Consider the following 24,860-nt stretch of genomic DNA (forward strand, 5'->3'; position numbering starts at 1 on the left):
TTTAACGCCATCGTTGTATTTTGACAAATCTATCAGCGAGACCAAATCGCATTGCCACTGTTGGTTTATACCCGATACACAAATCATGTTCCTTTTATGGTTTTTTCTTGCTGGCTTGTGCAGCGTGTATGCGTCTTGTTCTTGTAACCACTTTCTTACGTCGGATCTTTTAAATTTATTTTTAACCGACCCATAATATTTATCAATGCCGCTAAAACTACCTGGTTTTAACACTGTGTAATATGCATCTTTCATCCGCCTGATTTGACGCGCTGCGTTGCGTGACATTCTGCGACTGGTGTTACGTGACACTATGCGACTGGTGTTACGCGAAAATTTTTAATACGGTTTAATATCGAACACTATAAATTTATATAAAATTTAATATAAAATTTTATATTAAAGCGATATAAAACACTATCATTTAATATTAAAGGGGGTGGTGCCTAGGAGAAAGGGGTGTCACCACCTGTCAAGTTTGACAGAAAGGTTGTCTTTATCTACTGCTGTGATTTCTCTACTGCAGTTAAACAAATATATGTTTCCATTGCAGCTGCTGTCATTAAAGCTCTCAATTGTGTCTTCCAGTGGTGATATTTTCTGATTATCTTACCTTATTTTAGAATTTTCACTATACACCAAGTCACCAATATTAACTGTACGACCTGAATTAATTTATAAGGAAGTCAAACGTAATAATAGAAACATTTTGTTCCACCAATAACTGTAGGTGAAACTTATGGCGCTAAGGGACAGATTTATCAAGCCTTGGACAGTGATAAATTGAACGGTGATAAAATACCAACCAATCAGCTCCTAAGTGTCATTTTTCAAAGGCACCCTGTAACATGGCAGTTAGGAGTTGGTTGGTTGATACACCATGCAATTTATCACTCTCCTAGGCTTGATAAATCTGGGCATAATTACTATCTGTTTTCTTTTTGCTGCAGTAGCTTTTCCTAGTCATAGGCAAAAGCAGGGGGGTTTCCGGTTGCCCAGAAACCCCCCTCCTCTTGGCAAGTGGCAAATTATGACAACAATACCAATGGTATATAATACGATTACTAAAGTTACTGCCGCATCATGCCCAGTGGTAGCAGTTTTTTCTATTAAGTATGCTGTGTGTGTGGTTCTGAGCCCTCATTCAGTGCACTGGACCAAATAGTAGCTACCAGTAAGAAGAGACAGGTGCCTTACCGTGAGGTGGGAGAATGTGTGCTTAGAAAGTGCAGTACTGGTTCTAAAATGTTTGTGCATTTATTTATTATAGTATGTTTAACCTTTTCCTGACCACTTATCTTTTTTATATTATTCAAATATATTTGATTCAGCCTATACTATAGATCATCTATACTGTATTCCATGTTCCGCAAAGTGGGATATTTGCAGATTGCATTTGGAAACCCCCCTCTAGAAATCCTGCGTTTGCCACTGCTAGTAGTCAGCAATTACAATACTTCCCAGGCACACTGTGATTGAGCTGGTGAATCATAGCACACTGCATTTGGTGATAGTGTCTGAAATATCCTCAATGCACTGTAATCCCCACAAGGGTTCAGTATACTGTATTATATCAACCTATATCATGTCAACATTAACCATGCCCCAGTCAATACTAATGAAATGTTTACTGGTCAGACTGTCAACAATGTGGTTTTAAGGTAAATCTATCCCTAACCTTAATACTAAACCTAACGCTAACCCCTAAACCTACTGTAACATTAACCCTAATGTTAATGTCGTCAGTTTGACAATGATATTTCACTTGTCGACATTCTTTCCATGTGCACATTTTCCATTATTGTCATCATTTGTGACTTCAACATTTTAACCATGTTAACATCATAAATGTCAACGTTCTGGTGTTGACATTTTGAATATGAGCATTGTCACTGCTGACCAGGGGTAAAAGTGACCCGGAACAGGGCAGAACTGTGTTCTGTCAGTTCCACTTGAAGACGGAACGTAGTTCCTCCTACTCCGGCTCACCTAACCCGATGTGTGCCGGTACCGTAGGGAGATGCTGAGTGCCCGATGTAATCACCGGCGCCCGGCTCTCCCTGCACAGGGGAAGCCCGGCGGCAGGAGCTCAGTACTGAGCTCCTGCTTCCGGCTCCTGGCTCTAGTGTGCGCTATGAGAGAGATGTCATGACATCTCTCTCATAGTGCAGGGAGCCGGACGCCGGGAGGATCACAGCGGTTGGACACGGGAGCGGGGCTTGGTAAGTATGGTGCTTTTTGGGGTTTTTTAAGGCACGTCTGCTGGGGCAAGCTACAGGGGGCAAACTACAAGGGGTAAACTACTGGGGCAAACTACAGGGGTGCCATACTACTGGGGGCATTACTACTTGGGGCACACTACTGGGGGCATAACTACAGGGGCTAAACTACTGGGGCATTACTATTTGGGGACTAAACTACAGGGGGGCATTACTACAGGGGGGGCATTACTACAGGGGGGCTAAACTACAAGGGGTATTACTACAGGGGGGCTAAACTACAAGGGGGCAAACTACAGAGGGCATTACTACTGGGGCTAAACTACTGGGGCATTACTATTTGGGGACTAAACTATAGGGGGGCATTACTACAGGGGGGCTAAACTACAGGGGGGCTAAACTACAGGGTGCATTACTACAGGGGGCTAAACTACAAGGGGGCAAACTACAGAGGGCATTACTACTGGAGGCATTACTACTTGGGGCAAGCTACATGGGGCTAACTACGGGGATGCATTACTACTGGGGGCATAACTACAGGGGCATTACTATTGGGGGCAATACTACACAGTGCCATTACCATTAAGGGCATTACTAATGGGGGCACTACTAATGAGTGCATTGTAAAGGAGGCACTTCATAAGGGGCATCACTACTGGGGACATTGCATAAGGGGCACCACTACTATGGGCTCTATATAAGGGGCACTACCAGTACAGTGAACATTGCATAAGGAGCACTACTACTGTGGTCACTGTAAAAGGGGGGCATTGTGTATTACGGGGTGCTCCTACTGTGGGCAATATGTGTATTAGGGGTGCTACTACTGTGGGCATTATTACTATTGTGTGATCATGCCCCTTTCGGTTTGATACCACGCCCCTTTTTTTGGGCGCGCGCTTACGGTGCGTGCAATACTTTTATTGCATGGGTGCTGGGGGGAGGGGGGGGGGGAGGGGGGGGGGGGAGTTCCACCACCTCTCTAGGACCACTTTAAGCACTGCTGCTGACAATCTGACTGTATACCCCCATTATACTGTACGAATACTTTCTCAATTTCATTACAAAATACCTTTTGGCATTTTAAAATACTCACCTCCAATATATACAGTAATTGTGTATAAATCCATGGAAAAAGAAGAGATGCTGACAACAGAATGTAAGAGGTAGTTGGACAATCTGGAAAAACCTCTATGTACATTCATTGACATGTGTCACACCTGAGACTCAGTAACGTCACTGAGGTTGGAGTCACCCAGTGTGCCGTACTAATCCTGTCACCCCATCTCTGGATCCTTGCGCATGCCCGGAACAGGGGCATGATCTAATACCTTTGAAGTTACACCCCTGAAGCATGACGTTTTGAGAGTGTGAAATCAATCTCATTCTGCTGGGGGCTTTGCCAGCGTCTGTAACACAGGCACTGTGTGGATGACGCTAGTGGGTATACATCATCACAGCTGCTCAGTGACACTATCTGAGGGGGTGAGACTAAAATAGCAGAGCAACTCTGCTATTATGGTGACACAAACTCAGATGGTGTCACCTGGAGCAGCCCGAAGCCCTACACCCCATAGAGATGCCACTGCTAAGAATTTACCTGTAAATTAGGCATATTTGTAAATGATATCCTCTTTATGATATACTGTATACCTGTCCTAAGAGATGGATTGGTGTACTGCTATGGAATTACATGTACGCACAGCTCTGTTAAAAGTGAAAAGTGAGACGTGAGTTACACTTCATTTACAGTTCAAGTTAAAAATAAGCATGTTCTTCTTTCTCATCAGAATTAATTACAGTTTCAGTATGATAACCCGGCGGACAGGTTGCCGATGTCAGAATACCGACTTTGGCATCCTGATATTTGAAATCTCAACCAGGGAGAAGTGCTTCCCCCTCTCCCCTCCCCTCCCCTCTAACTCTAACCCTCCCTTCCTGCAGCCTAATCCTAACCTCCCCTCTTATCGGCTAACCCTCACTTTCCCCCCGGTGGTGCCTAAACCTAACCGCCTCTGGCCTGCAGCCTAACCCTAACCCTCCACCCCTTAGTGCCTAAACCAAACCTCTCACTAGTAGTGACTTATCCTACCCCCCCCCCCCCCCCCACACACACACACACACACAGCCTATCCCTAACACCCCCCTCCCCGAAGCCTAACCCTATCCCCCTGGGTGGTGTCTAAACCTAACCCCGCCATCTTCCCGGCCCTAAACCTAACTTGCCAGCTACACCTACTAACAGGATGGCGGCTGTCGGGATTCTGGTGCCGGATTCCAACAGCCGGCATTGTAACTGCATCCCGTAATTATAAATCACTAGTTACCTAACTTAATTTTCTTGCTAAGACCATATAGTATATAATTAGTAAATACAATATATTAGCGTACATTAAGAAAAACATTAAGTAGCCTCCATCATCAGTGCTTACTGCACATTGATTTTGTAAACTGAATTCCAACGTTCATTAGTGTTAAACCATTTGTTTTATGAATACGTTGTAAAAATTGATAGATGTGTCCTCACCTTTGGAATGATAAAATCTCTGAAGTGCACATCCCGGGTCACTTTGTGTGGAAGTGCCATTGGGAGGAGGTCAATGAATCTTTGAATCTCATGGATAACAGCATCCATGTACGGCATATGAGAACGATCTTCAGTACATGGGGCCCGGTTTCTGCCAATGACTTGGTCAATTTCTTTATGGATGCGTTCTGCAGTGATGAAAAGCAGGTAAAGATGTTCTCAAAAATAACAGCTTTAAAGTCTTCAATCTTTTAATGAATAGTGAATATTTACACACTCAAATATTTAAATGAGGCATCAATTTTGTTTACTGTTAATTAAGAGATACTGTATAAGACAGATACAATTTGTTCCTTCAAGTATATTGTAGTTGCAGGGTTAGGCAATGCGTGGCCCTCCAGCTGCTGTGAAACTACACATCCTAGCATGCCCTGACAAATTTTAGCAAGCCCTATCAACAGAACTGTATCAAGGCATGCTGTGATACTGTATGTAGTTGTACAACAGCTGGAGTGCTACACATTGCCTACCTCTGTTGTGGTGCATTAACACATCTAATGATGAAATGTATGACTTTATGGTGAGGTGATGTACTATTGGACATCAGTAATAATACACTGATATCTTACCAAGCATGTACTATGAGTATGAAATTTCATTTTATTTTTTTAATAAATAGCTATTACAGAACAAAATTCCAGGGGGTGACCAGGGGGGGAATTCAAATGTTATCGGCACCATCTCCCGTCTCAAGTGACAGGAGATCGCAGGGGGCAATATTCATTTGATGCCCACTATCATGCTGATCGCGCCCATTAGTGTTGTGTTTAGCCGCATAAAGCGGCGAAACCCAACTAAACTAAATGGCGCGATTGGGAAAATTGCCATTTAGGCAGCCAAATGGATCATTTTTCACACATTTCATCTCTCCACCCCCGCCGGGTGCAAGACGAAATGTAGACACCAGCAGCCGATTGTATACAAACGGAGCTACATTTGAATATCTCCGTTCGGTGCCATCTAGTGGCAGCCGGCGTCAAGAAGATTTGAATTTCACCCTAGGTGTGGATACAACCAAGGATGTAGAAGAGTGAGGGAAAGGAGGTAGATAATAGAATCATTTTCAACAATTTGAATGGCTCTAAGCAAAAGCACTGCTTGTGGAACACTTAAAATTGCTTCCATTCTTAAAACTGCATATAGGCACCTTTTACAGGTAGGTGTCAGGTTGTTATTTAAATAGATCATGGAACAGGCACAAGCAAGAGGTCTCAGATGCAGATGGGCAGTGTCTGTGACACAATCCAACCCATGGAAACAAGAATCTACGCATCAGAGGAAAATGCTACACTTAAAGATGGTGACTACCAAAGACTGAATGATAGACTGTCTCCTTACGTAAATAAATTCAACTCACACATCTACATTTAATCAATAGTATGGCCTTAGTTAAAATTATTTTTCCACATAGGGGGGTATTCAATTAGTGCTGTTTACTTTCAATAAAAGTGCAGTTTTTTCAACTGATCGAAAACACCGGCACGGGCGAAATCTGCGTGGATCAGCAAATTCACAGCCAATCCATGTGTTTTGACAAATTTGCGGGCCATTTTCGCCCATGCCGATTCGACAAAACAAAAAAGCGAAAAGGCATGGGCAAAAAGTGATTCAAAAAAGGGCATAAACGCCCACTTTTGAATATACTAGGTTTAATTAGTGCATTTTTTGGGCTAGCTGAAAAAAAACGGCACTAAATGAATACCCATACTGTAGTTGCCCCATACTGTATTTGTCTACGCATTTGTTCTAAAAGTACATCAAGGCATCTATCCTGGAATAGAAGAGATCAGTGTCAAGTGCCTGAAGCCAGGACATGATAGCTTGTTGAACTTCACCATCATTTGCAAATCGCCTTCCACCCAGGTGTTTCTTCAATGGTCCAAAGAGATGAACATTAGAGATGTGCGGCGGGCACTTTTCGTGTTTTGTGTTTTGGTTCTAATTCCCCGCTCGTGTTTTGGTTTTGGATTGGTTTTGCCAAAACCACCGTTTCGTGTCTTGCTTTTGGATCTGGATGATTTTTGAAAAAAACATAAAAACAGCTAAAATCTCAGAATTTGGGGGTAATTTTGATCCTACAGTATTATTAACCTCAATAACATTCATTTTCACTTATTTCCAGTCTATTCTCAGCACCTCACACCTCATAATATTGTTTTTAGGCCAAAAGGTTGCACCGCGGTGGCTGTATGACTAAGCTAAGCGACACAAGTGTGTGGCACAAACACCTGGCCCATCTAGGAGTGGCACTGCAGTGTCAGACAGGATGGCAGATTTAAAAAATAGGCCCCAAACAGTACATGATGCAGAGAAGAAAAGAGGTGCACCGAGGTTGCTGTTTGACTAAGCTAAGCGACACAACCACCTGTCCCATCTAGTAGTGGCATGCGGTGGCTGAATGACAAAAGTGACCTGCAATTTTTCAGTCCACTGACAGCATCTCCAGCACCACCCTGTCATTGTTAAAAAATTCTGCAATTGGTGGACTTATACGACAATATCCCTGGACTAATACAGTAGTACCCTTGGACTTATACAGCAGTGCCAGACAGGATTGCACTTTAAAAAACCGTGCCCAAAACAGCACATGATGCAAAGATGAAAAAGAGGTGCACCAAGGTTGTTGCTGTATGACTAAGCTAAGCGACACAAGTGTGCGGCACAAACACCTGGCTCATATAGGTGTGGCACTGCAGTGTCAGACAGGAGGGTAAATATAAAAAAGGCCCCAAACAGCACATCATGCAAAGATGTAAAAGAGGTGCAATGAGGTAGCTGTATGACTAAGCTAAGCGACACAAACAATAGGCCCATCTAGGAGTGGCATTGCAGTGTCAAACAGGATGGCACTTAAAAAAAATAGTACCCAAACAGCACATCATGCCAAGAAGTAAAAGAGGGCAATGAGGTAGCTGTATGACTAAACTAAGTGACACAAGTGTGCGGCACAAACATCTAGCCCATCTAGGGTTGGCACTGTAGTCCCACTGCACTAATGGCGGATACCGGACGCACGTCTAGCACCAGCATAGTTGTTATGGCCTCAGTAATCCGCTTGCAACAGGGTATATATATATACGGCAGTAACGCTTGAATTATATGGCAGTACCACTGGACATATACGGCAGTATTACTGGAATTATACAGCAGGATTACTGGATTTATACGCCAGTACCACTGGATTATACGGCATGATCACTGGAATTATATGGCAGGATCACTGGAATTATATGGCAGGATCACTGGAATTATACGTCAGGATCACTGAAATTATATGTCAGGATCACTGGAATTATACGGCAGTATCAATGGACATATACGGCAGTATCAATGGACATATACGGCAGTATCAATGGACCTATATGGCAGTATCAATGCACATATATATGGCAGTATCACTGGACATATACGGCAGTATCACTGGACTGGAGTTATACACCAGTACCACTGGAATTATACGGCAGGATCACTGGATTTATACGGCAGAATCACTAAAATTATACGGCAGGATCACTAGAATTTTACGGCAGTACCGCTGGACATATATGGCAGTATCAATGGACAGGACTTATACGCCAGTACCACTGGAATTATATGGCAGGATCACTGGAATTATACGGCAGGATCACTGGAATTATACGGCAAAACCACTAGACATATACGGCAGTATCAATGGACATATACGGTAGTATCAATGGACATATACGGTAGTATCAATGGACATATACGGTAGTATCAATGGACATATACGGCAGTATCACTGGATATATATGGCAGTATCAATGGACATATACGGCAGTACCACTGGACAAATACAGCAGCACAGGGACACCACCACTGGACTGATGCAGGACAACACAGCACCACTTCAATGGACTGGACTTATACAGCAGCACTGGACATATGGCAGCAGAGGACACCATCACTGTGACTGGACTGATGCAGCACAAGATACTACCACTGTACTGATGCAGCACAACACAGCACCACTGCAATGGACTGGACTTATACAGCAGCATTGGACATATGGCACCAGAGGACACAACCACTGTGACTGGACTGATGCAGCACAAGATACTAACACTGAACTGATGCAGGACACTGAGGATGGAGACACGTTCTCTCTCTACACTCTCCAATGCTGGAGTGAAAATGGCGGGGACCCGCAGCTCCTTATATGGAATCGAAACCCTGCGAGAATCCGGCAACGGGATGATGACGTTTTTTCTCGTTCTGGCTTCTGAGTCAGGTGGGAAAACCCGAAGCTGACTCGGATCCGGGCTCGGGTAGTAAAGTTCGGGGGAGGGGGGTTTGGTTCTCTGAGAACCAAACCCGCTCATCTCTAATGAAAATCAATCTGTGCAAGGTCTGTAGGGAGGATGGTCCATGTGCTCAAGTTGAACATCTGTCCTGTCGTTATCAAAGTCTGTGCACCAAACCCAAACCTTGACAAGTTGGTGAGGAATTTCAGTTTCTGATGTGCCCTTTAGGTGCAGAAATGTGACCACACTACACACTTCAATGAGTGACCATGTTTCCGCCAGTCTCACAATCTTACATCTGATGTTGTGACAGTTTGACTGATATGAGGCGCAGTCTTTTGGCCTTCGGGGAAGCAGTGGTCTAACTGCTCTGTCCTGGTAGAAAGTTAGAATTAAATATAGAACATTAGACACCAAAGAGGTCTTTCTTATTTAACCACCCTTATTTTAAGGGGAATTGGTGGTGATTCTATCTTACAGTTGGCGTTTGAATTCTCACATGGCTCGCCACTTAGAAAGCCTCACTGAGTGGAGTAAAGGTAAAATATTATGCTATGGTTTTTTTCTTTGCGAGGAATCTGTGAAATAGCACCAGATCAGGGGATTATTTTTGTAATCTACATGTATCTAGGGAAGTGTGGTATAAAATGTCTTTTTTTTTCTTGAAGACTTGCTGTTTATTTCTTAATCCTTGCACTTTGTGTATCCACAGTTTTTATTTCACAGTGAAAACATTACCAAATTATAGAGAAACAGAGCATATAATAGGTAAAAGTTTAAAGTACAGTATATTATTACTTAAAAAAAGCTTAAGTATAATATGTAGTGGGATCAAATGATTAAAAAAGTTCAAATACCAGCCTGAGGAAGCAGACGTAGGCTCTGTGAAACATTGCTGCTGCTACAAGTATTTACTGGTATTACCTTCCCATTAATTTCTATGAGATACTAACTTTGTTTTTAATTGTTTTTATTATTTATATACTGTTGGTTTTTTTTTTACTATTTGTACACTGTCATATGTCAATAAATTAGCTTTATAGAATTTTACATTTTGGTATTGCATTTTTTTGGACCATTTGATCCCAGTACACGTAATACCGACGGACATCTGGTTTCTAAATAAATGTCAAAGCATTATTTCATCCTATTAAGTGTGAGTATACTACATAAGTTCTCCAACACAGTCAGGGCCGTTTCTAGCCAATTTGGCTCCTAGTGCGAGATTTAAAAATGCGCCTCCCCCATTCACATAAGAAAAAATGCGCCCCACCCCCATAGATATAAAGAGGAAAAGTATGCACGCGCTGAAGGCGCGCGCGCTCCCGGCAAGGGGGCGTGACCTCGTTAAAATGGGTGTGGCTTTGTTAAGGTGGGCGTGGCCTCATCTGATCCCATCATCACGGCCACCACAGGATAAAAAAAAAAAGTCCTAATTTTACACAGCACGGTAGGCAAGTGTCCCCATTTTACAAAGCACGGTAGGCAAGTGTCCCCATTTTACACATTGCGGCAGGCACGTGCCCCCATTTTACACATTGCGGCAGGAAAGTGTCCCCATTTTACACATTGCGGCAGGCACGTGTCCCCATTTTACACAGTACGACAGGCAAGTGTCCCCATTTTACACATTGCGGCAAGCACGTGCCCCCATTTTACACAGTACAACAGGCAAGTGTCCCCATTTTATACATTGCGGCAGGCAAGTGTCCCCATTTTACACATTGCGATAGGAAAGTGTCCCCATTTTACACATTGCGGCAGGAAAGTGTCCCCATTTTACACATTGCGGCAGGCACGTGCCCCCATTTTACACAGCATGGCAGGCAAGTGTCCCCATTTTACACATTGCGGCAGGCACGTGCCCCCATTTTACACATTCCGGCAGGCAAGTGTCCCCATTTAAAACACATTACGGCAGGCAAGAGTCCACATTTTATTTTACACATTACGGCAGGCAAGTGTCCCCATTTTACACATTACGGCAGGCAAGTGTCCCCATTTTACACATTGCGGCAGGCACGTGCCCCATTTTACACAGTACGGCAGGCAATTGTCCCCATTTTACACATTACGGCAGGCAAGTGCCCCCATTTTACACATTCCGACAGGCAAGTGTCCCCATTTTACACATTACGGCAGGCAAGTGTCCCCATTTTACACATTGCGGCAGGCACGTGCCCCCATTTTACACATTCCGGCAGGCAAGTGTCCCCATTTTACACATTGCGGCAGGCACGTGCCCCCATTTTACACATTACGGCAGGCAAGTGTCCATATTTTACACATTCCGGCAGGCAAGTGTCCCCATTTTACACATTGCGGCAGGCACGTGCCCCCATTTTACACATTACGGCAGGCAAGTGTCCATATTTTACACATTCCGGCAGGCAAGTGTCCCCATTTTACACATTCCGGCAGGCAAGTGTCTCCATTTTACACATCACGGCAGGCAAGTGTCCCCATTTTATACATTGCGGCAGGCACGTGCCCCCATTTTACATAGTACAACAGGCAAGTGTCCCCATTTTACACATTGCGGCAGGCACGTGCCCCCATTTTACACATTCCGGCAGACAGGTGTCCTCATTTTACACATTCCGGCAGGCAAGTGTCCCCATTTTATACATTGCGGCAGGCACGTGCCCCCATTTTACATAGTACAACAGGCAAGTGTCTCCATTTTACACATCACGGCAGGCAAGTGTCCCCATTTTATACATTGCGGCAGGCACGTGCCCCCATTTTACATAGTACAACAGGCAAGTGTCCCCATTTTACACATTGCGGCAGGCACGTGCCCCCATTTTACACATTCCGGCAGACAGGTGTCCTCATTTTACACATTCCGGCAGGCAAGTGTCCCCATTTTACACATTCTGGCAGACAGGTGACCCTATTTTACACAGTACAGCAGGTGGTGGTGGGGGGAGGGAGAGAGAGAGAGGGAGAGGGGCTGACTTACATTTGAAGCGGTTCTTCCCGCTCTACTTCAGCCGCCTCTCCCTCGTCTGCGCAGTGCTGGCCGGCTTGTCTCTCCCTTCTCCCTCCTCCCAAGTGCCCAGCTCGGGGGGCAGGGTTTCGCGGAATGACGCGATTGCGTCGTGACGTCACAACGCAAACACGTCATTCCGCGAAACCCCGCCCCCCGAGCTGGGCACTTGGGAGGAGAGGGGAGGGGGTTTGAAAGTGCTCAGGAAGTGCCGCCGCAAGAAACGGCACTGAACACAGTACTGTACCATTGGATACATTTATATGCATTATGGGGGTCATTCCGAGATGTTCGCTCGTTATTTTTTTCTCGCAACGGAGCGATTAGTCGCTAATGCGCATGCGCAATGTCCGCAGTGCGACTGTGCCAAGTAAATTTGCTATGCAGTTAGGTATTTTACTCACGGCATTACAAGGTTTTTTCTTCGTTCTGGTGATCGGAGTGTGATTGACAGAAAGTGGGTGTTTCTGGGCGGAAACTGGCCGTTTTATGGGTGTGTGTGAAAAAACGCTACCGTTTCTGGGAAAAACGCGGGAGTGGCTGGAGAAACGGAGGAGTGTCTGGGCGAACGCTGGGTGTGTTTGTGACGTCAAACCAGGAACGACACTGACTGAACTTATCGCAGATGCCGAGTAAGTCTGGAGCTACTCAGAAACTGCTAAGAAGTGTCTATTCGCAATTCTGCTAATCTTTCGTTCGCAATTTTGAGAAGCTAAGATTCACTCCCAGTAGGCGGCGGCTTAGCGTGTGCAAAGCTGCTAAAAGCAGCTTGCGAGCGAACAACTCGGAATGACCCCCAATATTTGCACTTTTCTTCTCTTTCCTCGTAACCCCTACAAGATAAGAGAAACCCTGAACAGTTCCAGGTGACATCTATGTTGCTCTCACAGTACTTTAGGACAGTAGTGAGAGTATTGGAACAAGGTGGGTTTGTATGTACTCTCCTATACACTCAAGTATTAGTGCATTATACACTATTATCACCCATATATTTGAGCACATGAATGGAAGAGCGTATCAGAAGGAATATAAACAGTTATTGGTCTAAGACAGCTGAGAACTACTAGCAGCCAACATATGCACCATTACAGTCTATGGCGTGTGTGGGCATATGCACACGCACATCAAAGACACAGGCACACTAGTCGTGCCATTCATGCAATGGATGAGCTTGGCTACATCAATATGTATGTCAATGTGACATGCAAAACGAATTCTGATGGCTGCCAATCATAAAATACGTGTACAAACAGAAGCAAAACGCTGTTCCTCACCACATAACTAAAACTAAGGATAACAAGCAAGCAGAATTCACTTAATTTAATATTTTTTAGACAAGAATGCCATGAACAAAATGCTGATATGATAGGGTGCCGTGATTCAAGAAAGTTTGGGAACCACTGGGTTACACACTAACACAAACTTAAAACACTGGCACATACTGGTGACACTTAACTGAACTACAGACTAGAGATGAGCGGGTTCGGTTCCCTGAGAACAGAACACCCCCCCCCCCCCAAACTTCACTATCCGTGTCCGGATCCGAGTCAGGCTCGGGTTTTCCCGCCTGACTCGCAAACCAGAAAGAGGCAAAACGTCATCATCCCGCTGTCGGATTCTCACAGGGTTTGGATTCCATATAAGGAGCTTTGTGTCACCGCCATTTTCACTCCAGCATTGGAGAGTGTAGAGAGAGGACGTGTCTCCATCCTCAGTGTCCTGCATCAGTTCAGTGGTAGTGCTGTCTTGTGCTGCATCAGTCCAGTCACAGTGGTTGTGTCCTCTGGTGCCATATGTCCAATGCTGCTTTATAAGTCCAGTCCAGTGGTACTGTGTTGTGCTGCATCAGTCCAGTCGTGGTGTCTTGTGCTGCATCAGTCCAGTCACAGTGGTGGTGTCCTCTGCTGCCATATATCCAGTGCTGCTGTATAAATCCAGTCCATTACAGTGGTGCTGTGTTATACTGCATCAGTCCAGTGGTGGTGTCCCTATGCTGCTGTATATGTCCAGTGGTACTGCCGTACATGTCCAGTGATACTGCCATATATGTCCAGCGGTACTGCCATATAAATCCAGTGATACTGCCGTATATGTCCAGTGGTATTGACGTATAATTCCAGTTTTACTGGCGTGAAAATACAGTCCAGTGATACTGCCGTATATGTCCAGTGGTACTGCCATATAATTCCAGTGATACTGCCGTATAATTCCAGTGATACTGCCGTATAATTCCAGCGGTACTGGCGTATAAATCCAGTCCAGTGATACTGCCGTATATGTCCAATGGTACTTCCATATAATTCCAGCAGTGATACTGCCGTATATGTCCAGTGTTCATGCCGTATAAATCCAGTGGTACTGCCGTATAAATCCAGTCCAGTGATTCTGCCGTATAATTCCAGTGATACTGCCGTATAATTCCAGTGGTACTGGCATATAAATCCAGTGGTACTGGCGTATAAATCCAGCCCAGAGATACTGCCGTATATGTCCAGTGGTACTGCCATATAATTGCAGTGATACTGCCGTATATGTCCAGTGGTATTGCCGTATATATGTCCAGTGGTACTGGTGTATAAACCCAGTCCAGTGATACTACCGTATATGTCAAGCGGTACTGCCATATAAATCCAGCAATAGTGCCGTATATGTCCAGTGATATTATTATTATTATTATTATTACATTTTATTTATAGGGCGCCACAAGTGTTTCACAGCGCCGTATAAAGGACAGTACAGGGAGTCAAAAATTAGCATTACAGTAAATAAATGACAAAAATAGAGTACAGGTACTGTAACAAAGAGCACCACAATTCTCAAGATATAATACAGCTTAGATTTAAGAAGCGAGGGAGTAATTATTGTACTACTTGGTGCTGGTGGCCATAGATAGAGATGAGCAGGTAAAGATGGTCGCTGAGTAGGAGAGAGCTGCGAGTAAAATGTGTCAAGAAGAGGGCTTGGATAACAATAGGAAAGAGGGCCCTGCTCTGAAGAGCTAACAATCTAGTGGGGAGGGGCGACAGACAGATGACATGAGGTGCAAGCAAGCGGGAGGAAGCCTGATGGCAGTATGCAAGCAAAGCACAGATGTTCAAGGCATGGGGCAGGGAGATGGAGGAGCAGCCTAAGGACTAGGTTATGCATCGGAGGGGTACGCTTTGATAAAATGGTGGGTTTTCAGTGTCCTTCTGATGAAGCTAGGTGACCGCGCCTAGGGAAACGCGTTAAGTGACAAGCTGCCACCAACATATGCATTCCATCCTGTGAGGATCCAGATATGGACTTTTAACATGAATATTCCTGCCTTGGAAATTTCTCTGTGGGACTGCATCATTACAGCACCGATTGGAGATAATCAGCCTCTGCACAAAACATCACAGCTTGCCTGCTGTTACTTTTCAAGCTCTTGGAGGACTCCATCGCCATGGGTAACACCAGCTGTATTTAAACAACATTATTCCCCAGGGAACTTTATTTCTTAGTCCGGGATCACATGTGGATGCATACTAGCAGCTATTCTCATTTTGATTCTCAGCTTCAATCTATGCCCAACTTTATTTGTTTTTAAGTGATATTTTAACTGTTTAGTGAATAAATTATTTACTTGTTTCAATTCATCCACGTTTCTGTTATTAATATTGGAGAAACTTCTACTAGCGCCAGTATACTTTTTTCATTACTGGCGTAAAAGTCCAGTGATACTGCCATATAAATCCAGTCCAGTGGTACTACTGTATAATTCGAGTGGTACTGCCGTATAATTCCTGTGGTACTGCTGTATAATTCCAGTGATACTGCCATATAATTCCAGTGATACTGCCGTATAATTCCAGTGGTACTGCCGTAAAATTCCACTGGTACTGCCGTCTAAATTCGGTCCAGTGGTACTGCCTTATAAGTCCAGTGGTACTGCCGTATAATTCCAGTGATACTGCCGTATAATTCCAGTGATACTGCCATATAAATCCAGTCCAGCGGTACTGCCATATAATTCCAGTGATACTGCTGTATAATTCCAGTGGTACTGCTGTATAAGTCCAGTCCAGTGGTGCTGCCATATAAGTTCAGTGGTGCTGTCCTGTGCTGTATATTATTTAGTCCAAATAAAGGGGTTATTAATATTTAATCCAAATAAATTTCACAGGGTTTGCCCTGTGTGGTGTAGAGGTACGCTCTCCTGTACCGCATATTGTTATATGGGTGGTCTTCAGTTTGCCAGCGGCCGGGATCCCGACGACCAGCATACCAGCGCCGGAATCCCGACCGCCGGCATACTGACAGCTTTTCTCTCTCTAGGGGGTTCAAGACCCCTCTGGAGGGAGAATAGATAAGGTGGCCACCATCCCCGCAGCGTGGCGAGCGCTACGAGCCCGCAAGGGGCTCATTTGCGCTCACCCAGCTGTCAGTATGCCGGCGGTCAGGATTCCAGCACTGGTATGATGGCCACCGGGAGCTCGACTGCCAGCATTACATAGTACACCCTGTTATATAACTCCAGAAAAATAATGGAGAACAAAAATTTAGAGGATAAAATAAGGAAAGTTCAAGAACCACTTCATCCTAGTGCTGAAGGTGCTGCCACTAGACATGACATAGACAATTAAATGCCATCAATGTCGTCTGCCAAGGCCGATAATCGATGTCATAGTAGAGGGCATTTAAAATCCAAAATACCAAAGTTCAGTAAAAAGACCCCAAAAAATAAATTTAAATGGTCTGAGGAGAAGTAAACTTGCCAATATGACATTTACGACATGGAGTGGCAAGGAACAGCTAAGGCCCTGGCCTATGTTCATGACTAGTGGTTCAGCTTCACATGACGATGGAAGCCCTCATCCTCCTGCTAGAAAAATGATAAGAGTTAAGCTGGCAAAAGCACAGCAAAGAACTGTTCTAAGATGGTGTCACAAATCCCCAAGGAGAGTCCAAGTGTGTCAGCGGATGCGATGCCTGACCTTCCCAACACTGGATGGGAAGAGGTAGCTCCTTTCACCATTTGCACGCCCTCTGTAAGTGCTGGAAGTAGCACCCACAGTCCAGTTTCTGATATTCAAATTGAAAATGTCACTGTTGAAGTACACCAGCATGAGGATATGGGTGTTGCTGGCACTGAAGAGGAAGTTGACAATGAGGATTATGATGGTGATGTGGTATGTTTAAATCAGGCACCGGGGGAGACACCTGTTGTCTGTGGGATGAATAAGCCCATTGTGATGCCTGGGCAAAATACCCAAAAAGCCACCTCTCATGTTGAGTTATTTCTCCACAAATCCAGACAACAGGTGTCAAGCCATGTGTTACCTCTGTCAATCTGTAATAAGTAGGGGTAAGAACGTTAACCACCTAGGAACATCCTTCCTTATACGTCACCTACTGCACTTTCATCAGAAGTCAGTGTCAAGTTGTAAAAATTTGGGTCGAGCGTAAGCAGTCCACTGATACCTAAATCTCTTCTTCCTCTTGTACCCAAGCTCCTGCAAGCCAAACTACCAACTCCCTCATCGTCAACTTCCTCCTCAGTCAGGAACGTCAGTAGTCCTGCAGGGCATGTCACTGGCAAGACTGAGGAGTACTCTCCTAACCGGGATTCCTCCAGGAGGATCCTTGAGTGGTACGCCTACTGCTGCTGCTGTTGCTGCTGTTGCTGTTGTTGCTGCTGGTAGTCGATCGTCATCCCAGAGGGGAAGTTGGAAGACCACTTGTACTACTTCCATTAAGCAATTGAAGCAATTGACTGTCCAACAGTCCTTTGTAAGGAAGATTAAATATGACAGCAGTCATCCTGTTGCAAAGAGGATAACTGAGGCCTTGACAGCTATGATGGTGTTAGACGTGTGTCCGGTATCTGCCATTAGTTCAGTGGGACTTAGAGAAATGATGGAGGAAGTGTCATCCCCAGTACCAAATCCCATCTAGGTTCCACTTCACTAGGCAGGCGATACCAAGAATGAACAGAGATGTCAAAAAAGTGTCCTCAGTGTCCTAATAAATGCAGTTGTACCCACTGTCTACTTAACCACGGACATTTGGACAAGTGGAACAGGGCAGACTAAGGACTACATGACTGTGACAGCCCACTGGGTTGATGTATTGCCTCCCGCAGCAACAATAGAAGCGGCACCAGTAGCAGCATCTCGCAAACACCAACTCGTTCCTAGGCAGGCTACGCTGTGTATCACCGCTATCTGTAAGAGTCACACCGCTGACAACCTCTTACAGAAACTGAGGGACATTATCGCACAATGGCTTACCCCAATTAGACTCTGCTTGGGATTTGTGATATCGGTCAATGCCACCAATATTGTGCGTGCATTATATCTGGGCAAATTCCAGCACGTCCCATGTTTTCACATTCAATTAATTTGGTGGTGCAGAATTTTTTGAGAAATTACACTGTCACTGCATATGATTCTGTCACCACTGAAAGAATGGTGGAGGATTATATGATTGACAGCATCCAAGTAGGCATGTCAGACAGTTCATATGTATACTGGCAGGAGAAAGAGGCAAGTTGGATGTCCTTGCACAAACTGCCTTTATTTTACCTAAGTTGCACCCCCTCCAGTGTGTACTCCGAAAGAGTGTTTAGTGCAGCCGGTAACCTTGTCTGTGATTGGCGTAGGAGGTTACTTTCACAAAATGTGGAGAAGATGATGTTCATGAAAATTAATTATAAATTCCTCCCGGAAGACCTTTACCAGCAATTGCCTCCAGAAAGTACACAGGGACCTGTGATGGTGGATTCCAGTGGGGTCGAATTAATACTCTGTGAGGAGGAGGATGTACACACTGAAAGGGGTGAGGAATCGGAGGATGAGGATGAGGTCAACATCTTGCCTCTGTAGAGACAGTTTGTGAAAGGAGAGAGTGATTGCTTTTTTTTGGTGAGGGCCCAAACAAACCAGTCATTTCAGCCACAGTCGTGTGACAGACCCAACATAAGGGTGGGTGGGAGGGCCAGGACAATTCCATCTTGCACCTCTTTTTCTTCTTTGCATTATGTGCTGTTTGGGGACTAGTTTTTTAAAGTGCCATCCTGTCTGACACTGATGTAAAACTCCAGGGGTATTGCCTTATAAGTCCTGGGGTACTGCCATATAAGTCCAGTCCAGTGGTGCTGTCTTGTGCTGCATCAGTCCAGTGGTGGTGTCTTGTGCTGCCATAAGTCCAGTGGTGGTGTCCTGTGCTGTATATTACATACTCCAATTAAAAGGGTTATATACATTACTTATATTATTCTCAAAATAATTTTTACAGGGTTTGCCCTGTGTGGTGTAGGGGTACGCTGCCTGTACTGCATATTATTATAATAGCTCCAAATAATAGGGTTATTATAATCCAAATAAATTTTACAGGCTTTGCCGTGTGTGTGTTGTTTAGGGGTACGCTCTCCTGTACCACCAATATTGTGCGTGTATTACATCTGGGCAAATTCCGGCATGTCCCATGTTGTTTGTGCCGCACACTTGTGTCACTTCGCTTAGTCATACCGCTACCTCATTGCACCTCTTTTTCTTTTTTGCATGATGTGCTGTTTGGGGCCTAGTTTTTTTAAGTGCCATCCTGTCTGCAACTACAGTGCCACTCCTAGATAGGCCAGATGTTTGTGCCGCACACTTGTGTCGCTTAGCTTAGTCATACAGCTACCTCATTGTACCTCTTTTTCTTTTTTGCATGATGTGCCGTTTGGGGCCTAGTTTTTTTAAGTGCCATTCTGTCTGCCATTGCAATGCCACTCCTAGATGGACCAGGTGTTTGTGCTGCACACTTGTGTCACTTAGCTTAGCCATCCAGCTACCTAATTGCACCTCTTTTTCTTTTTTGTATCATGTGCTGTTTGGGCCTATTTTTTAAATCTGCCATCCTGTCTGCCACTGGAGTGCCACTCCTAGATGAGCCAGGTGTTTGTGCCACACACTTGTGTTGCTTAGCTTAGTCATCCAGCAACCTTGGTGCAACCTTTTGGCATAAAAACAATATTGTGAGGTGTTCAGAATAGACTGGAAATGAGTGGAAATGAATGTTATTGAGGTTAATAATACCGTAGGATCAAAATTACCCCCAAATTATGTGATTTTAGCTGTTTTTATGTTTTTTTCAAAAATCACCCAGATCCCAAACCAAAACCAAAACATGAAAGGGTGGTTTTGGCAAAACCAATCCAGATTCAAAACACGAGCATGACACCAGAACCAAAACCAAAACACAAAACACGAAAAGTGCTCTCCGCACATCTCTACTATAGACTACAGAAAAACCGGACAAGCACCAAACAGTGAAATGACTGAAACCTAATTAAGCAAATACTTAAATGCTGATAATATTTAAATATGATTTTAAAATACTGTATTGACCAGTAAATCCATTAAAATCCTTAATCCTTAACAAGCAGAAAGTGAACAGTGTTCTGGTCTTTGACTCTATGGGGTATATTTACTAAGGTGCGGGTGTAGTGTGAAGTGGAGATGTTTCCCATAGCAACCAATCAGATTCCAGCTTTTATCTTCTAGAACAGGACTGGCCAAACTGGTCCTCGAGATCTACCAACAGGTCACATTTTCCAGACCACCTAGCTGGTGCACAGGTGTAGTCATTACTAATTAAGATGTGCTGCATTCATTCCTAACTGACAACTCTACAGATCTCCAGGAGGCCTGGAAAACATGAACTGTTGGTAGATCTCGAGGACCGGTTTGGTATGCCCTGTTCTAGAAGGTGCTGATAAGTAATATGTAGAATCTGATTGGCTGCTATGTGCAACATCCCCACTGCTATACGGTTCCGGTATGAATGGTCGACCATGTTATGGTCGACAGTCATTAGGTCAACCACTATTGGTCGACATTGACATGGTCGACATGGACACATGGTCGACACATGAAAGGTCGACACATGAAAAGGTCGACATGAGTTTTTTTACTTTTTTTGGTGTCGTTTTTTGTGTAAAGTGACTGGGAACCCCAATTAGTGCACCGCGTCCCCTCGCATGGCTCGCTTCGCTCGCCATGCTTCGGGCATGGTGCCTTCGCTCCGCTATCGCTTTGCTCGGCACACTTTACTGTTCCAATCGTAGTCCATGTGGATCGTAAAGTATGGAAAAGTTCCCCAAAAGAAAAAAAAGTTAAAAAACTCATGTCGACCTTTTCATGTGTCGACCTTTTATGTGTCGACCATTTTCATGTGTCGACCATGTGTCCATGTCGACCATGTCAATGTCGACCAATAGTGGTCGACCTAATGACTGTCGACCATAACATGGTCGACCATGTGAACGGATACCCTGCTATACACCCGCACCTTATTAAATACTGTATACCCCTATTACTTTAAGCCTTGATTCTATGTGTCTACGTACTAACCTTCTACATCTGGATGTTTGAGGAGAATCAGCAGGCCATAACGTAAGGTTGTGCTAGTAGTTTCACTACCAGCGCCAAACATATCAAATGTGGTATTGACAACTGCCTCCTTGTGAAACTCGCTCTGAGGTATATCTTCTTCCTGTGGAAATAGGATGGAGGAATATGTGTGTCAGTTTATGCAGGAATAGCAAATAATCCTCTAATAAAGTTGGTGTGGCCTGGCTGCTCTGGAGCATCACAATGTGACACTTATTCAGCATCTTATTATTATGTTTTACTAATGTAACACTTTTTAGCATTGCAATTAATAACTCTCACCTACTGTACGTAACACTGCATAACACATAGCTGGTGTTAATAAATAAAAGCATAAGCTAACACTTTAGCTACTCACTATTGTGGTGCCTTGGGGCAACTGACCTGTGGGGTCCCGCACTCTGGACTTGAACCTTAGTGTTAGTGTTAGAGACACACCAGATGAGGACACCTGGAGGTTGGTAGGTGAGCCCGTATTTTTGGGGCAAAAATTATGCCAAGAACCTAGATTTTGTTCTATGTTTGATGTTCGATTGCAGAGTTTATTATACAGTGCATCCGGAAAACCAGAAATAACACTGCTTTAAGTGCCTAAGGTTAATAAATGGCAAATGTAATAACACCCAAGCGCTGCCAAAAAGCACTGTGTGTGTGCCTTTAAATATCAACCAGTTAAAAGAAAAAAGAAGGCTGCGCTTGTGGTGTTATAAATAGACAATGCATATGGAGAACTGACAAAAATATATATATATAAAAAGATTATTTATTTGTTATGATAAAACACTGATAAATAAACATGTATACAATACATTAATGAATAAAAAAATATCTATACTCTGAAACACCGTACCTATTTCCAATAGATTGTCCACATAATAAATTAGCTTTTCTTGTATGTAATATTGACTCAATGCAGTTTGCATTAGTAGTACTGTTTAGAAATAGTAACACTGATGTAACTAATTGGTTATAATGTATCACTCCAGAGATTTCCCTCTATATGAGCAGTAGAGGAAACTTCAAACTTTGTGTAAGTGTGGAGGCAGCATGCACTTTATCACTGATAAATAATGGAAGTCCCGGCAATAGGTTAATGTGACAATTGGTATGTGTGTAGTGTTACCTCTCCTGTGGGCTGGTAACACCGAGCGTCCTCGGTGGAGTCCCCTGAAATACCCACTGATATGATGATGAAGGAGAGGAAAAAAAAGCACAAATGCGCTGACAGGGGCTGCTCCTTACAGTGGAAGACGACCTTAGATGGAATACAGGGAGCGTTCCTGTGTTCTCCCGTGGGCTGGTGGAAATCCATTATAGTGCCCACTTTTGTAGGTGGTAGGGAGAGATGCTAGCCGATGTCATTGGTCGGAGCCGCTGCTGATGGCCACTGATAGCAGTAGAAGATGCCACTAGTAACGGGAAAAGTCCTCTGATGAGAGATGGGGAGTTCCCCGTGGGTGATGATAGCCGCTAGTAGCGGGAGGAGGCGCTGTGCAATAGCGCTGGCCGGAGCCGCCACTAATAGTGGGAGAAGTCCTCTGGTGAAAAACGGGGAGCGTTCCCGTGGGTGAACAGTGCCGGTGAGGTGGATTCGGTGATTAGAGTATAAAAGGGGAGAAGCCTAATGCGTTTCATCACGAATCACGTGACTTTCTCAAAGGAATTCCTCCTCTAGAACGTTTTTCAGTATTTATAGCAGTTACAAGCATACGGCCAGGTGAGGCTCATTCATAATAAATAAACAGCAAAACAAAAAGTCAGCTCTCCACAGCTTGACATATACTATGGCCGTTATATAGATGACCTTTTCTTTATTCTCGATGGAGATATCAATCTTTTTTTGGATTTCACTTCACTTTTAAATAATAATGATTTTAATTTACATTTCACCAGCACGTTAGATAGGTCTTCCATCTCTTTCTTCAATGTCTCCCTCACTATAATAGATGGTGCCATCTCGAATAAAACCTTTAGAAAAGAGGTAGATAAATACAACTTCCTGCATTATGATAGTTCACATCATAAGCCTTGGATTAGAAATATCCCGTATGGTCAACTACGACGCTTCAGGCGCAATTGCAGTGAATATCATAACTATAAGGTACAAGCGGATGAATTATCTTAATCATTTTGTGATAAAAGTTATCCCTTAGAACTGATCCAATCAGCTCGTGCACAAGTTGATCAGCTCGATAGGAGAGACCTTTTTGAATACAGACCATCTAATCACAAATTTGAACAGGACAAACCACATTTCTTTTCACAGTACAATAACTCTTCCTGCAAAATAAGGAACATTGGGGCAGATGTATTAACCTGGAGAAGGCAAAAGGAAGTGATAAACCAGTGATATGTGCAAGGTGATAAAGGCAGCAGCCAATCAGATCCTAACTGTTCATTTGCATACTGGAGCTGATTGGCTGGTGCCTTTATCACCTTGCACATATCACTGGTTTATCACTTCTTTATGCCTTCTACAGGTTAATACATCTGTCCCATTATTTCCACTAATTTTCCTATATTGCTCACTGATCACATTCTTAAAACAGAAGGAATTGGTGATAAACCTTCAGTCATCTTCAAACGTTCTACTAATCTGCAACAACACCTTGCCCCCAGTTTCTTTGTAGATAGAAGAACCTCGGGACAATCAAGCACTTCTCTTAATTCTTCACAGTGGTTAACCAAAACAAAAGGCTGTTTTAAGTGCAGCTCTAACCACTGCTTAACATGTTCATAAATACAGAATAAAACCAAACTAATTTTTCTCGACAGATAATACACAATTTACCATCAACTTCTTCATCAATTGCAATAGTGTTTTTGTTATATAAATGTTAGTCTGTAGCTGCAAACTCATTTATGTGGGGCGCACAACACGCAAACTTAGAATTCGTTTTCTGGAACACAGGCGCAACATTCTTAAGGGCTACCCTCTTCATAGCGTCTCCAGACACTTCTCAGAATTTCATCATAAAGATCCACGAGATATTTATCTCATAGGTATCGAAACCATTTCATCCACTCCGAGGGGGGCGACAGATACAGGAAACTTTGTCAAAGTGAAAACTATTGGATTCATAAATTGAGAACCCTGGTTCCCGATGGACTCAACGAAACAATTGAATTTGATCTCTAATATTAGACTATTAACTCATAAAATTTTCTACGTTGGTTCACAATATCTTTAACCCTACCTTTTTTCTTTAATACAGTCCCCTTCCTTTTTCTTTTTTTTTTCTTTCTTTACTTTTTATATTAATCTCCCATTAGTTTAATATAATTATGCTATCAAATATTCATACTGTTAAAATTATACAAACTACGATTCTAATGCTCTTCTTTAATTATCATATATGCTCAGTCCTTATGTGACTGGTTTTTATGCCAGATTTTGAG

At 43.7% G+C, this 24,860-nt stretch overlaps 1 protein-coding gene across 2 annotated transcripts in view; it reads right to left on the reverse strand.

Annotated features, from left to right (window-relative positions):
• LOC134949263 (cytochrome P450 2C5-like) overlaps nucleotides 1–24,860 on the reverse strand; it is a 166,708-nt gene that overhangs the window by 18,334 nt on the left and 123,514 nt on the right. For both annotated transcript variants that reach the window (XM_063937752.1, XM_063937751.1), the window contains exons 6-7: nucleotides 21,423–21,564; nucleotides 4,747–4,934 (exon numbers count right to left, since the gene is read on the reverse strand). In XM_063937752.1, coding sequence (XP_063793822.1) covers nucleotides 4,747–4,934; nucleotides 21,423–21,564 — 330 coding nt within the window. The remainder of the gene's footprint in view (nucleotides 1–4,746; nucleotides 4,935–21,422; nucleotides 21,565–24,860) is intronic.

Source organism: Pseudophryne corroboree, chromosome 8 (assembly GCF_028390025.1).
Source record: "Pseudophryne corroboree isolate aPseCor3 chromosome 8, aPseCor3.hap2, whole genome shotgun sequence".
NCBI lineage: Eukaryota > Metazoa > Chordata > Amphibia > Anura > Myobatrachidae > Pseudophryne > Pseudophryne corroboree.